This window comes from Amblyomma mixtum, chromosome 3 (assembly GCF_055824585.1).
Source record: "Amblyomma mixtum isolate Tamu chromosome 3, ASM5582458v1, whole genome shotgun sequence".
Classification (NCBI taxonomy): domain Eukaryota; kingdom Metazoa; phylum Arthropoda; class Arachnida; order Ixodida; family Ixodidae; genus Amblyomma; species Amblyomma mixtum.
The window spans coordinates 418,255,022-418,270,935 of record NC_143014.1 but is presented as its reverse complement, the minus strand read 5'-3'; the positions used below and the strand labels follow the sequence as shown (position 1 = coordinate 418,270,935).

The 15,914-nt window shown below is 49.0% G+C and overlaps 1 protein-coding gene across 1 annotated transcript in view; it reads right to left on the bottom strand.

Annotated features, from left to right (window-relative positions):
• Window positions 1-1,412: 1,412 nt before the first annotated feature.
• LOC149357811 (anaphase-promoting complex subunit 10-like) overlaps window positions 1,413-15,914 on the bottom strand; it is a 47,772-nt gene continuing 33,270 nt past the window's right edge. Inside the window, exon 4 of the mRNA XM_089584948.1 lies at window positions 1,413-1,785. Coding sequence (XP_089441074.1) covers window positions 1,500-1,785 — 286 coding nt within the window. The 3' untranslated portion in view covers window positions 1,413-1,499. The remainder of the gene's footprint in view (window positions 1,786-15,914) is intronic.

Here is a 15,914-nt window from a genome sequence, read left to right as displayed (position 1 = left end):
GTCCCGTGAGGAGTTGACTCCAGATAGGAGTTACACAGAGCACAAGCGGCTTAGTTGGTAAGCTTGGGAAGGCTGTGCAAATGAAATCTCCAAAAAGAACAAATGCCGAAGCCTCGCATCGTAAAATTATCGCCCTCTCATTTACCGACCATAAGTCATTGAACGCGACTGCAGATTAAGTAATGCGACTACCCTTATTTCCGGCAAGAATGGCCAGCACACCCTCTTCTTCGCGCTATTTCTTCGCGAGTAACACGCCTGTGTCCTCAGATATGGCTGTCTAGAATTTCAGCCAAATCCGCGTGATTACGCGTCCGAGAGTGCAGCACTCGGCTTGAAGCTCCTTGCTTGTGTGACGCAGTTATAAAGTGACAGGCGACGGTCATCACTTTTTCCTCTTGGACAGCAGTGCCGCTTCGCTGCACTTGCCTGCATGTGAAGTCTAAAGCGACACCACATCTTATCCCCCACTCTAATAGCAATCACTTAAAGAAGTAGTGCTCCCCCAGCGCCTCAGCATGCCTCAGCGCCTCAGCGCAGCACCATGGATTGAAGTTGGGTCCACAGCAAGGTTCGACCGTACATGCAAAAACCTTTAAAACGCGTTCTCCAGAAAGCCTGCTGCGACACCTTGTATCCACGTTTACAAAACGTGACCAGTTTCGGTCGGCTGGCGGATGATGGTGCCATCTGCAGCAGTCGTCAAGGCGGATGGGTTAGTGGCTGGTTGGTTCAAAGGCCTTGACACCAGGTAGATGGTGCCACGTGCTACAGTTCATTAAATGATAGTGCGAGTCCACCTCGCTTAGTGTTAGTGCGCAGCCTTGCTACCGAATCTCCGTGGCCAGCAAACTAGGCTTGTATTTGGCTAAAACCGCGTGCGTGTGCAGCAGCCTATGCTGTTTTGCGCCTTGTGTGTCGCACTGCAGAATTTTCAGCCATTTTGTTCTATTTCAGCCCTGAGTTGAAGTATTAAAGGTGTGTCGTTAAGTCCAGCCTGGCGCATCTATGTCACCTGACCTTGACCCCACGCACTCGCAGCAGGAACGCTTGAAAAGCACTACCTGGCACCGACGATGGCTCGCGAATCGTTCTGAGACTCTTAACCTCAGGGTCGTGTGTTCGGGCCCGACGTGGGGCCCGAACTCACGCCGTTTTTTGTACAGGCACTGCTGACGTATAGGAATTCAGTGTTCCCTTTTCGCGATTAGCAACGACTTAACGGCTGCTTCAGTTTCTTCCGTACAGTCAATTATGCTTGACCTTGAGCAAGAGTACAGACAAGAATAGCCGAATTGTGAAGAAAAGGTATCAAAACACGGCACCCCAAGCAGCACAGGTAATCGAACCAACATTGCAAATGAATGGTTTCACTCTGGTCCTCTGTTGGACCGGATGGAACGGATGCAGAAACAAATCGCTTTAATTAGCTTAAATCAGTACAAAATGTCATCAAGGCTTATCGGGCGTGGGGTAGGTAATGCTTAAACGCTGATCTCTCAGCGGATGCAGCTGAAGGCTTGGCATTCCACACTCGTGAAGTAGACGCCAGGCAAGACGCTGACGCTGGTTCGTTGAACAGGAGAGTACAACTTGATCTGCCGCAGGTGGGTGTCGTAGCCATACTTGTGGTTGGCCAAGACTGCAATCTGTATAAGGAAGACGCGTACAGGGCGGCCAGCCGAGTCTTGCATGGGAATGTGCACCCATCCCATTGGCTCATGCAGGTCAACAGTTTCGAACAGCCGCAGGTCTTCGAAAGTGTCTCCCACTTTCACGGCAATCCTGAAAGCACAGGTAAGACCAAATGTTGACACTGTATAGCCTGCGTGCAGTTTCATTCATGGGGCTACAGCAATCAGCAATGTAGGACGCGAACTGAATTTGACCGGCGGTAATTAGCTGATTAGGTTAGCCTCTTTAGCATAGAAGATGCGTTCGTCGTACGAATGTGGAGCATTCCGCGCAGTTGCGAAGGAGTGTCGGGAGGGGGAGAGGGAAGGAAAGCAGTGGCCTGCGTGTGCAGATCACGCAGCGACCACCTGAACCGCACTGCTGTCATGATCATAACAGCACCGCAGGAGTGGGAGAAGGCGAACTAAAAAATAACAGCCCTGTGAGACTAGCAGCGGAAACAACGGGACGCGTAAGTAGACCGGAGCAAATTCCGCGGCATTGGAGAAGAGAGGTTCTAGCCACTAAGTGCATTGCGTTGCTGTATGTTTTAGTGTTCATGTTCAGAACCGAGAATGAAGTCCACAGCGTGGTGTGAATAAAATAGAATGAACAATTCCACCCAAGTGCGTCCTGATGAAGAAAGTCAACGGCTGTAATAGACAAACGCGCCGAGGTTCCGCGTGTGCCGTAGATTGCGCGCACCCAGATGAATCGCGAGGCTCAGCTCTCGCGGTTGGTTGCTCGAACGGAACATTAATGGGAAGCTTAAACAGCTTGCAGTTACCATGTTTAACGCCATCGCCTAAACACTCTAACTCTGCAGCATGCGACGGCAACAGTGAGCCGTATTGTGTTGAAGAGGGACGCAGTCCAAACAAGAGCACCACCAAGAATGGCAAGCTGTGCAGGACGCGCCCCGAAGCGATTCCGAAGGCGCGTCCGTGTCGCAATGAATGTAACACGGAGGGGGCGGCTTTTCAACAAAGCTGCCAGTGCCGACTATTTGTAGGCGATGAGTTTAAGAATGTGTGCGACATGTACGACAGAAAATACGGCTTATACGAGACATTGCGACAGTCGCATTCAACCGAGTATCGCGCTACCGCAGGCCGGGCTGTACATCAACGCCTTATCATGGCATGAGCCAGCAGAAGCAACGAGACTAGGCGCGTGCGCCGGGAGGTCACAGCACGAAGGTCGTTCTCTAAGCTTTTCCAAATTGTACTGTAAGTACGCGCAACTCCTGTCGCTGTAGGCGCCATCTCTGCTAAGCAGCTATAGAGGCAGCACGTGGCAGAGACAATTTACTTTCAGTACGCAAGGAATATGTGATGATGCTTTTGTTCTTCATGCGTAAACCGTGAAATAATAGGGAAACTACGTAGGCACTGGTCGGACAAAGCTTAGTGCGAAATGAAAGTTATACATTGTGTTCAAAGTCAGATTTTGAAAGAAATAGATAGAACACTACAAAAAAGTATATTTTGTACATGGGATATGCGGTCAGGGGGAAGCAATCTGGGAGGATGTCATCTTAATATGGGTAATTAACATATGCGATAATCAACTTTTTATTCTGTGCAGCTAACATTCATGTTTATATTGAAGACTTCGAGATTGTGGCATGTGATTCCTATTACATTTTGTACAATTTTAGTAAAGCTCCTGTGTTCTGAGATATGCGAGTCAAGAATTTCTGCCAAATTCGTATAATTACACGTTCAAGAGCGCAGCACTCGGCATGAAGCTCCTTCCTAGTGTGACGCAGGTGTGGACTGACAGGCGACGGGGATTACTTGGCCAGCAGTGCTGCATCGCTGCGTTTGACTGCATGTGAAGTCTAAAGCGACACCACGTCTTATCCCCCACTCTAATAGCAATCGCTTAACGCCGCAGTGCTCGCCCAGCGCCTCCAGTATTTTTACAATACCTGCCGAATATGGCCGATCCGACCGTCCAAGGTCCTCCCCTATCCTCCTTTCTTACTGACCCTAGTTGGCTAGCCTTTGCACCGGCCATACTGCTTTGGGGGAGAGTTATATCTGAGTGACGCCTGACGACGGAAAGCAGAAGAAGAGAATTTTAGAAACGTTCTCTTTTTCTTCCTGAGGTGGCGCTCTGCATCTCTCATAAAAAAAATTGCAACACATGGCAAAAACTGAGAATAATAATGCTCCAAAGTTCAGGCAAGTGTGCAGATATAAATGTCATGTTCGTGAAACGAACACCCGGAAACGAAGCATGAAATCTGACCTACCATAAGTCAGGCCATATCCTACTCGGAGTAATTGTCGCTGTTTGCTCCACTACGCGCAGCAGCCTGAATTGAAGTTGTGTCCACAGCAAGGTCCAACTGAAAAGCTTTCGAACGCGTACTCATGAAAGCGTGTTGCGAAGCCTTGTATGCACGTTTACGAAACGTGACCAGTTTCGTTCTCAACAGTCGGATGATGGTGGTATCTGCAGCAGTCGGCGAGCCAGATGAGTTAGGGGCTGGTTGGTGCAAAGGCCTAGACAGATGGTGCCACGTGCTACAGGTCATTAAATGATAATCCGCGTCCATTTCTCTTAGTGTTACTATACAGCCTTCCTACCCAATCTCTGTCACCAATAAGCTCGGCTTGTATTTGGCTAAAGACGCGTACGTGTGGGCCTTATGTGTCGCACGGCGGAATTTTCAGCCATTTTCTTCTACTTCAGCTCTGAGTCCAAGTATTAAAGGTGTATTTTCAAGTCCAGCCTGGAGCATCTATATCAGCTCGCCTTGAACTGACGTACTCGCAGCAGGATCGTTTGAAAAGCACTACCTGGTATCGACGATGGCATCTGCTAGGGAATCGTTTTCAGACTCTTAATCTCAGGGTCATGAGTTCGGACGCCACGTTGGGCGCCCGACGTGTGGGTGCTTCCAACGCTGCACGCTGTAGAGGTTTTCAAACAAAAAAAAAATCCTAGACTGAAAGCAAGCAATCAGTGAACCATAAATTTGCATGAAAAATTTTCGTTTTTTTTTTCAATTTTTCCTCGGCTGGAAAGAAAACAAAAAACTTTTTGCTCCAAAATTGCACTGTTTCTTTTTTCAGGGCTTCAAATCTCTACTCCTGACAACTATCAGGCGCTAATCAAACGATGCTAAACAAAAAAGCGTATGAAGAAAACGAGGCAGATTAAAGCGAAATCAAGCCCGCTTCAGCACGTGCTCAGGAGCAGTCACCGTTGATAAATTTTGCCGTGCTAGTAGCGTGTTTCACCAGGCATGGGGTGCAGGAACACCACCGCTGTGGCAATGAAGGAAGGAACGTGGGTTGGAAAGTTGGAGTAGGGGAAGCAAGGGAAATACTGTATTCACATATTTACAACATTATTTACAAAAGAGACAAACAAAGTAAAAGCTGAGAAGAGTCTCAGAATATCGCTGCTCGATGAATATGTCTAAGGACCTAGGTGTCCCAAACTCCCCAGTTTCAAATAAAGTTTTCACCACCACCACCTCTCGACTCAATACACAACTTTAGCATACCGTGTACCGTGTTACCGTTACCGATACAAGAGTACCGAGAGCCCGCGCGCAGTCATTGCGCATGCGCAAATTGCCTTGACGCCGCCAGATGGAGCCACGTACCCGGCTGCTGCGCGCGCGCGCGTGAAGCATCGGGACCAATCAACGCGGGCTGTGTGGTGGTGGGCGGGCACCCAGTAGTCCGGTAACAGTAACGATAGCATGGTGCATGATATTTTAAAGGTGTCTAATATCTCCGCCCGTCGTCTCCCTGGCAGTGGTACATACATGGTCGCAGGGTCATTGCTGCTGTGTTGGGTGCTGCCACCCAACACCGTTCTTTTCAGGTGGTCGCATAGAGGCGCGTACTCGGAGAAGCACCACTGAAGCAGAACCCCGCACTGCCTCTGGGAAAGGCTTAATTTAAGACGGCTGTGGCGGGAACACAGAAAGGGAGGGGGGGGGGTGGAGTCACAACGCCGTAAAGGCCGTACCACATGGCAGCGTGTCTTCGGCGCCGCGTCACAGTGTCTCTGCTACCGGCGAGTGTCGCTCGGCGCCGCAGGAGTCGGCGGCCAAACATATGAGGGCGTACGAACTGGCGTCTCCACCCGGGCGTGTTTTGTTTGAATTTCTGTTGAGTTCCGCTCGCCCACGAGATGTTTCGCCCTCCTCGTGCATACAAAAGTGGTTGCGCTACAATACAAGCCTCTTATGATTGCAAATACTTGTATAAACAGCATATAGACAGAAATTCTATAAATTTAATTGGCTACAAATAAAAAGAATTTTTAGTCATTTATTAATTAATACCTCAAAAGCCCACTAGAGGCATTGCATGAGGGTTGGACTAAACCATCATTTAATTACATCGGTGATGAATGATTTGAAGGATTCCACGCCAGGATGCATAAAAGCTTCAGTGGGCAGGTTGTTCCAGTCTCTTGCAGCCTGGGAGAAAAATGATTTCAGATGCGCAGAAGTGAATGCTCAAGCTGTATGAACAGCTTTCGGATGACTGATACGAAGTGAAAGGCGGTGTGCAGGGGTGATAACAGAGTGACTTCAAGGGGAATGATAAAACCTGTGCAAAAGGCAGAGTCTGGTTATTCGCTGACGGTATTCAAGGCTGGGAAGGTTAGCTTTTGTATTCAAGGCTGTTGCGCTCGTATGTTATGAATAATCGCAAAATATGAATCTTATCGCGAGGCTCTCGATGGACTCGAGGGTTCTGGCTATGTTATTTTGTTGGGGGTCCCAGACCGAGCATGAATATTCAAGTTTAGGATGAACAAGAGTGAAATAGGCGCTCAGTTTTACGGAAGCAGGTGCCAAATGCACGTTTTAGATAACCAAGGACACAGCTTCGTTGGTCATGTTCATTATGTGGGAGGTCTAAGATAATCTTGCATTAGGCAGACTCCTAAATATATACATGAAGAAGCGTGGGATATCATAGAACCGCGAAGGGTGTAGTTAGGAGTAGGATACGATCGGCGACGATGAAATAATAATAAACTTGTTTTATTAACCTTTAAAGACATTACCAGTTTGCGCACCACTCTTCCAGAAGTTTTATGTCGCATTGCAGGTGGTACGTGTCTCTGTTGTTGGTGATGCTCCGGTCGTCGGTGAACAAGCGAACGGTGGAAGATAGATTACTTGGGAGGTCGTTAATGTAAAGTAAGAATAATAGAGACCTTAAAACCGTGCCTTGTGGCGCGCCTGAGGTAAAAGGGGGAAATGGAAGATGCGTGATTGTTAACCTATACGAACTGGTGGCGGTTAGTCAAAAAATTTCGGAGGCAATCGTATACTAACGGATTCGTCTTTAGGCGTGAAAGTTTAAGTAAGAGGCGTTGATGAGAAACTTTGTTGAAAGCTTTTTTAAAGTCTAAGCAAGAGAGCGTATAGGGATATGTTGGTTGAGAGCCAGTTGAGAGGTTTTTTAGGAATCCGTCTTGAGAAGGGTGAAAAAAGTTGACAGTCTCCAAGAAGGTGATGATGTGTGAGTAAATTGCGTGCTCCATTAATTCACAGGGAACGCTGGTGAGGGAGATGTATAAAGCCGCAATGTATATAGCCGGGTGTACGTATAAAGCTGCAAAGTATATGGCTGCCGATACATGCAAACTATCGCATATACTATTAGTATAAATATTTGTAAATATATCTGAATAAATGCACGTAAACGTCCCCTTCTTTTGTACAGAGTGTGCAGCGAAGTTCCGCAGCTCCATATAAACGAGCTTGAAACATCCCAGACATCGCACAAAACTGAAAGCCGCAGCACTACTGCACATAATTAACCGGTGCCATTTTACTGCGGCTACGAAGACACCTTGTCAGCGTCGAGGACCACACCATTTACTCGCGCAAAACAAATTTCGTTAACAATTGTGCCACGAAACGAACGAACCTACCAACTTACTACGCTCTATTCGTCTGGCACAGAACAGCAATAAGCGGCGCAAACGCCTGAAGAAGCGTCTCAATTACACCAGCCGCCATCCTCAAGTCATACAGGGTCTGTTATGAAAGTAGTAGGACTCATTTTATTTTGTAAAATTTATTCATGATAATAGTACAAATGATTAGAATTTTTCAAATTAGCACCGTTCCGCCCCTACACCCTGCTGCCAATGAGTTTTCCAGTTTTCGTACGCCTCCGGGAACGCCTCGACCGGAATGCTGTTTAGCTTCCTCGTCGTGACCTTTTGAAACACCTCTACCGATCCGTGATGTTTCCCCTTGAGCGTCGATTTTATTCTCTGGAATAGAAAAACGTCTGGCGGGGCAAAGTCTGGGCTGTAGGGGCCCTGAGGTAGCGTTGCCGCCTTGTGCTGGGCAAAAAATCGGGGTCCTCATTCACATGATGAAGGAGATCCTGGCAGATCGCTTTCCGGTTGGCCTTTTGCTCCTCTGGCAACACTCCCGCACCAACTTCGCGAACACTTTCCACATGGCTAAGTTTTCGGTCATGATCTCAAAAACTTGGGTTTGAGGAATGCTCATGTCATCAGCAATCATTCTGATACTCATACTGCGATCACAGCTCAGTAAATGTTTCACTGGCTACACATTTTCGTTGGTCTTGCTGGTTGAAGGGCGTCCGGGACGGTCGACGTCTTCCAATCTTTCCTGACTTTCTCGGAACCGCTTGTTCCCCACAAAAAACACCTGATCTAGCCATGGCAGCGTCACCGTAGGCCCCCTTAATCATGTCGTGAATGTCTTTGCCCACTTTACCAAGATTTACACAAAATTTTATCGCGTATCGCTGATCCAGTAAACGCTCCATGATTTTGCGTGACGAGACGTTTCGACAAGGGTTCACAGTACAAGTGACCAGGGCCCGTATTACGGAACTTTGTCAAAAATCTGTCAAAACTTATTGACAGTGACGTCAAAATGACGAAACGATGTGACGTCGACGCCTGACGCAAAATTGACGCAACGAGGAATCAGCCAGTTACAGCAGAGCGGCGCCCCGAAGCATTTGCCTGCACGACGAGGGACCGTCTGCTAAATTTTTGCTAAAAGACTAAAGAAATGCACAGCGATAAAAATAATTATTATTTTATTTTGCCCAAAAAATGATGTTTAAAGCTAAAAAATTTGAAGAAAAACAAGAAGTGCAAGAACTTAGGCTATTAAATTTCCTGGTGGGTAACTTTTGCTGCCGCGGGGGTGCGCAGATGGCGGTAAAACGTCAACAAGCCGCTTTGCACGGAAACAGCTGTTCCACGCCTTGATACTGTTTTCTTACGCGGCGTCGAAAATCAAGGTACTGTGCGATTGATCTAAGTGCGGAAAAATCTACGAAGCCAGCTTGTTAAGGTCTGTGTTGTTCGGTTTTTACGATCGATGACAAAAGTGTCAAAGCGTGAAGCGTTGTATGTGATGTGGGGTCGTCTGTTCCTTTTTCCTCGACCGGTAAACAGCAGAAGACGACCAAGAAGTGCGATTTTCAGGAGAAAATAAAGTTCTTTGCCAGCATAAGCATGTTTTATTTGTATGTAGCTGTGGCACAGAGGTGTCGTCGGCTGCCGAAGCTTGCATGAAAGCCGCCGGTCGCAAATAACCGCTGTGCACACAAAACCCGCTGCTGCACCGACAGCGCACTCGCGCGCACACCTCCCAATTCATCGGCGAGTTCGTCGCACAGCCACGCCGCAGTCTGCTTTCCAGTCGAAAAAGGCGTCGGAACAGCCCGTCCAGCAAGTCAAACGCGTCTTCGTACGCCCTCCTTCGCCGTTGCTCGCGTCGCCGCAGCTGCCTCAGTCTTATAGCGACATACGCCGCCGCCATTTTCTGTCAAAAACTCGAACGGTCCAATATTGACCGCCTCGAAGCCGTCAAAAAAAATCATCAAAATGCGCCTGCATAATTAGGCGTGCAACGTCAGCACTTCTGTCATGTCCGTGACGTAAACGCCAGCCACCCATGACGCAAGAGAGCAACATGGCCGCCGGACACGGCCGACCAATAGGAGCGCGGCTACGGCGGGGCATTTTGACGAGTTTTTGACGCGTTTTTGACAAGTTTTTGATTGAACAGTTCCGTAATACGGGCCCAGCTCTCTTCAACGGCCGAGAGCCGACTGCCGATTTTCCCCAGCATTCCCAATATCCCCTGTTCAGTTGGCTGAACTTTCTGCGGTGCCATCCAGCCTCCAGCACAGTGCATGGAACCGCGGACGCACGACGGACACCGCGGACGCACGGCGCGACGCGCGTCGGTGGCTGCTGCTGTTGCTGGCGGCGCCGTCGCCAAACGCTTGTTCTCTCTCCGGTTTGCCACTTTTTAGCACGAAGTGTTCTGCAGTGAAGGTTTGAACGCCTGCAGTCTTGTTTGTTGCTACTGGACTCTGGACCCCCTCAGTGACAGCCTTTCCTTTTTCTTATAATAAGGAATCTTCGGCGGTGATTGTTCCCGTGGCATACGTGCGTTTCGTATGCACGTGTGCGGGAGGGAAAACGAAGAGGAAGGCGGAGGTTTGGAACGCGGCGAGTTTAGTGCTTTTTGTGTGCGTGCTCGAAACTTCTCCTTTCCTAGCCATTTGATTGGCTCTCATCCTTTCCCCAGTATTTGATTGGTTGCTGTCCCCGCCAAGAGCGGAGACAGAAGGTTTAAAACGGAAAGCTCCCGCTGAAATGGGGCTGATTTTGTGTAATAACGTGTCAGTCATGTTGTAAATAGTTTTCTCCTTGCTTGTTTCTTCTCGTTTATTTTGTGTAAATAAATAGTTAACCTTCTTGTCCCGCCATCGACTAACGTGACTGTTTGCGACTCCGAACCGTCAATTCATCACCATCAAGTGTTTCCTCTCGTCACCACCTGAAGGGGAAACTCAACTGGCGCAGTCGACACAGGATCGCAACGTCTTTCTACTCGAGGCCTTGGGCGGAAGGTGAGAAGATCAGGGGTGGTATTCTCCCGGTGTCGCCTTTTGCGACATGTCGCATTCGCTCTTCGCTGATTGGCTCGAGCCGCGGTGACGCGGCGTGACGACACGGACCCGCCTTCCTGCTACGTCATCATGACGTTGCCCCAATTTACTACGCTTAGTCGAACAACGGAATGCGCTGAAGCGATTCGGGCGGGCGACGGGCTACCGTTAGCATACGAACGCAATCAGCAGTTGCGGCTTTTGCGCCCTTAGCGTGAAAACATGGCGACGTCCTTTCAAGCGAGAGCCGCCCGCTTCAGCCAATTCAGCAGTCCTTGCGATTCCGGTCGGCATGTTTACCGGCAACTACTGGTGTTGTTACTTTTCGCTATGACTTACCTTGCTTCGACGATAAAGTTTAAGCTGCAATTCAGCCTAGTTTTTTAGATACGCTCTGGATTCTGGAGCGCGCAAGCCTAATGGGACCTCCAGCTACACTGCTACCGTCTGCAACTGCCCGAAACGCAGCCGAAACCTAGCACAACCGTCCAGAACGAAATAAAAATAGATTTGGAGCTTTTTCGCGGTGTTTTATAGACTTAAATGAAGTAAAGCGAGTTTATATTAAAGGGATGCTGAAAGGTTTCCCCAAAAAATTGAGTGAAGATATACACTTTACAGTTTTACACCCTCGGAATTCGAATTTCTCATCGAAATTAGGCAAAAGAAAGCGCAAACCTATTTTATTTTGGCGAAAAGTGCCGCAGCAGCCTCGAGCCAGCTCGCGCGCCTCGTTGCCGCCTGTGATTGGCTGGGCGCCTCGTGACGTAAACACTGGCGTTGGCTCGGTGAGCCCGGCTCGGTCGCCGCCGATGTAGTACATGAAGCGCGGCGCGCGGTGTTCCGGTTGTTGGTTTGATGCTTATATCACGATGGAACACATCGAAGATTACCAGGAGGATCTTGGCGTCATCCCCTACATGTACGAACCAATCGCAAAGAGCGAACCGCTCCAAGGAAGCAACGATGCTGGCGCAAGCGGTGCTTTTGGCTTGAACGAAAGCGAAGCGTCAGCATCTCCACGTGTTGGAAATGTCCATTGGTAAGCATACTTTTCTAGCAAAACTTCATTCAGAGATACAATAAATTAATTTTGAAGCGAGCAAATGTAGTATAGCACTGCTCCACGAAATTTTCCTAATGCAATGTAAGCGGGATGCGATCGTCGGCATTCTTGTCTTGCCGCTTGTCGGTGCTGCCGCAAATCCGCTTGTAATCCACACAGACCATTAACAAGCGCAAGAAGTTATCAGGCTCTTTTTGAACGCAAATTTTATGCTGGCATCGCTTCATGGTCGCTGCGTGCCGGCTCGGTTCATAACACACACGAAAGACAGAAGTTCGCGGCGCTTTGCGGCAGAACTCGTCGAGGTGACAAACGTGCGCCTTCCGTTCTGCGTGCCAAGATGGGATCTGGCAGTAAATTGAAATCCTTGTTTAGGCGAGTTGCTTGATACTGCAAGCCCTTGTAGGAATATCTGCATCCGTTTGCGGCCGCCTTGATCGCGCTGTTCTCGATGGCCTCGTGCTGCAACCAAGCAGGCCGAATCGCAAGGCTGGCTGTAGCACACGTGGCGCACAATTATATAATATTATTATTAATGTATGAAGCCATGCTGCACTCGGCAATTTTTTACGACTACATGTGTTATTATAAACGTATTCCTGGCAGAACACTTTACTGGTATTGGCTGCATTAGAACTTGAACACACTTGTCAGCCTTGTCATCACTTTTAGAAAAGTTCGATGGCAGGGTCCTCAGCAACATCTGCCAGTGGCATTCGACTTGTTGCACAGTCCTGATTTGTATTGCCGTTTGGTGTGGATTCTTGACTGCCTGGTGGTGTGCAGCCTCCAGGTGTGATGTCATTTTCCATGCACTCTTCATTTGCACTCTCGTCTGGTGCGCAGTCTTGGTCTTGCAGCAGTTCAGCAAGAAACTGAAAGGCATAAGCCACATGATGTTATTGTTCCAAACAGAACAAAAGTGTGCTTCAGTATGAGTAAAATCTGCTGGTTTATTTCATAAACCATTTTGTTGATTGGCGAGCTCCGTGCGAAGTGAGATCTTTTATTATATACCAGGTGTTCCTTTAGGAGGTCCAAAATTTATTTTAAAAAATGGGTAACTAACCTTGTATTCATTTTATACCTGGGGCTATATTGGGGGATACGGCAGACACTAGTAATAGGCAGAAGGCTTCCATTAGCTCACTAAAATGCATATCTTAATTAAATTTTTATTTTCATATTATGTTGTATTTCATATTATGTTGTATTTGCAGATTTGGAGCACCTCCTGCAAATACTATAGCCAAGCAAAAAATATCACTTTAAAAATCCTGACAGGCAACTTCAAGCGCTAATACAGAATCAGCGGCCGCGTCCGACGTAGATCGCTCAAAAAAAAAGTGTGCGCTTTGGGGCCGGACTGCAAGCGCCATGACTGCGCACATTGGGCGCTGACGAGGCTGCTATCAGCCAGGCCCCAGGCGAAACCAAATTCAAAACGAAACGCCGCGCGCCCGTATACCAGAAACATGTGCAAACAGTTTTCTCGGCGCTCCGACCACGAAGAAAAATGTGCCGCGTACTACTCCCTATGTTCTCGCCACTGAGGGCTACGCATGAATCCTAGAATATCTGAGCTCCAACATAATTGAGTAAAGAGTCTGCATATAACGTCTTTTCACGTGCTCGCTTACCGAACGAAGTTCTCTGCTCACGCGCGGCGCGCAGTCTCTGGTTGTGAGGCGCACTTCGCGTCGCTCCACCTCTTGCAGTATTAATAGCAGTTTAACGATTTTTACTCAGCCAAAAAATTTAGGGCCGAGTTCTGATATGAGTAATGCTGTACGAGATGCATGATACATGCCTGCAAGCATAACAGCTAAGCACTTATTTTGTAAGCTGCAGTTTGCTGCCGTCCTGACATTCTCATTCCAGCGCCGTTCATCTCACTACTAGCGGAAGTCTTGCATCCACGAAATTACGCGCCATACACTACACAGAACACCGGTTCGCGCAGTCAAATTCTCATCAAGTTAATACACAAATTCTTACCTCGAGCTTCCTCCTTTTCGCGAAAGCTGGCCTCGGCGGCGGTGACGAGCTCCTGTGCGCGAAGACAGACGGTATTGCGCTGGGTTTCAGTCCAGCTGACTTTGTTGACAGGCCCAATGAACGCATTATCGACAGGCTATGGTTATAATCTTCATCACGAAAGTGGTCAGAGCATAGCACTGTAGTCTTTGAGGGTTTGAAATCCCTTCGCTTCACAGCAGCGACCCACCTCGCGGAAAGCTTCTTATTTTGCGGGAAATTATGAAAGACCACATCGTCGCGGCCGCCGGTGTTAGTGCAGCCGAAGGCTGCGCAGACACCGGCATGATGGTCCACCGCTTCACTCGATGCTGCCCACGTTTCTGTACGTCACCACAAACATAAAAAAGCACAAATACAGGAACACACGGCAGATCGAAGCAGCTTACGATGGCACGCACGCAGAAACAAGCACGGTCGCGGAGGCTGCGTGGCGACGGAACACCAATGTTTACGTCACCACCCCACGGTTTCCGGTTTCGGCTCGCATCGTCAGGGTCATCAGCAGCGCTCGGCGGACAGCGGGGGGCGGAGCTACCGCGCAATTTTAAACGGCGATTACGTCGCTCCTAAGTGATTAATCTGCAAAAAAATTTCACCCGCATGATTTTTAAGGTTCCCACATCCATACGTGAGCAACTTAATGAATTCGAAAATCTCTTCAGCTTCCCTTTAAATTTGCAAATGTTTTTTGAACATTAGACGTCATGTGATGGCAAATATTCTTGCTATAAAAGATACGAAACTACTGCTGCTAGTGAATCAGCAGTGGTAAATTGTCGCTTCTCGGAGTGAATGAATGCACCGCAGACGATAGTGCCGGCGCCTTTTTCCGTTTCTTCGAGCATCTGTAAGCACTTTTTTAGGCCCCGCCCATATGCGACATGTCGCAAAAGGCGACACCGGCAGAATACCACCCCAAGTCGGTGGACAAGCTGCAGAGTGGTAGCTCGTCCTAAAGGAGGAAACGCGAAGCTGCGTCGAGAAACAGACGAGAGACGCAGGCCAGGACGCCTTCCTTGAGAGCGTCCCGGTGGCTAAACGGCCCGAACGCAGGTCGAGTTCGAGAGGACGCCGGAAGCTCAAGTCAGCGAGGAGCTGAAGGAGCTGGGCGAAGACAAGTCTTCGAGGGTTCGAGACAGCAAGCTGCTGAAAGGAACCAGGCGTCCACGTCGAAAGGTTCAGAGCAAGAACCAGGCGACCACGCGAAGCGTGTTCCAATATCGTAAGCTGCTGTGGGACGCACCCGTGTGCGTCTACCTTCCCGGGAGTCCGCTGTCATCAAGCTGAGTGCGACAGCAGTGCGATCGACGGAGCATCGAGAGAGGTAGGGCACCTTTCTGCTTTCTCCGAAGTTGCCATGTCTGTATAGTGATTGTAAGCTATAGGTAGATGCAATGACTGATACAGTGATGGACGCCGCAGGGAATGGTCTAGAGGCTAACAGGCAACCTGCGTCAGCAGAGCAAGTGCCAGCGACAGAACAGGCACTAGGAAATATGACACAAGCGTTGCTTGTAGAAAAGGACCATAAGGTTCAATTGTGTGAAATTGAAAAGTTAAAGCTCCAAATTCAGCTGGAAAAAATAAAACTGACTTAAATGCAACTTCAGTCAGTAGCGGATGCGCAACATGGACAGAGGTCAGTCGCAAAGCTGGGCGATTATGGTTGGTTGGTGTTGTGTCCCCTTATTGCTTTTGTGTGTGTGCGCCCCCTCCTAACGACCACTCGCATTCCCCTCCTAACGACAGTTCGCATCCTCCTCCTAACGACCACTCAATCCCCCTCCTAACGACCGCTTGCCCTTCGTCGCACGCTGTCGCCAGAGGCCCCCCCACGGTGCGCCCCCGCACCCTCCTCCTGTTCTGGGAAGCCACTCCCTTCCGTGGACGCTTCTCAGCTCCCTCCTTTCTTCGGGCGGCCAGTTCGGCTCCTGCCTCGGTCGACGCTGGTCGCACCCTCATCGGCTCTAAATAAACGAAGTCTAAAAGTACCGTGTGCGTCTTTCGCTGCATTCAACACAGCGACCGGACACGACAGTGGCGACGAGAAAGTGGATTCGACCCGCGCTACGCAACGCTATTGACAAGCCATGGCTACGCGAGGGTTTCCCAATCAGATACCAGAGTTCAACGGCTCATCGTGGTCATCGTGGGTTGGACGCCTTCAGTTCTACTTTGAA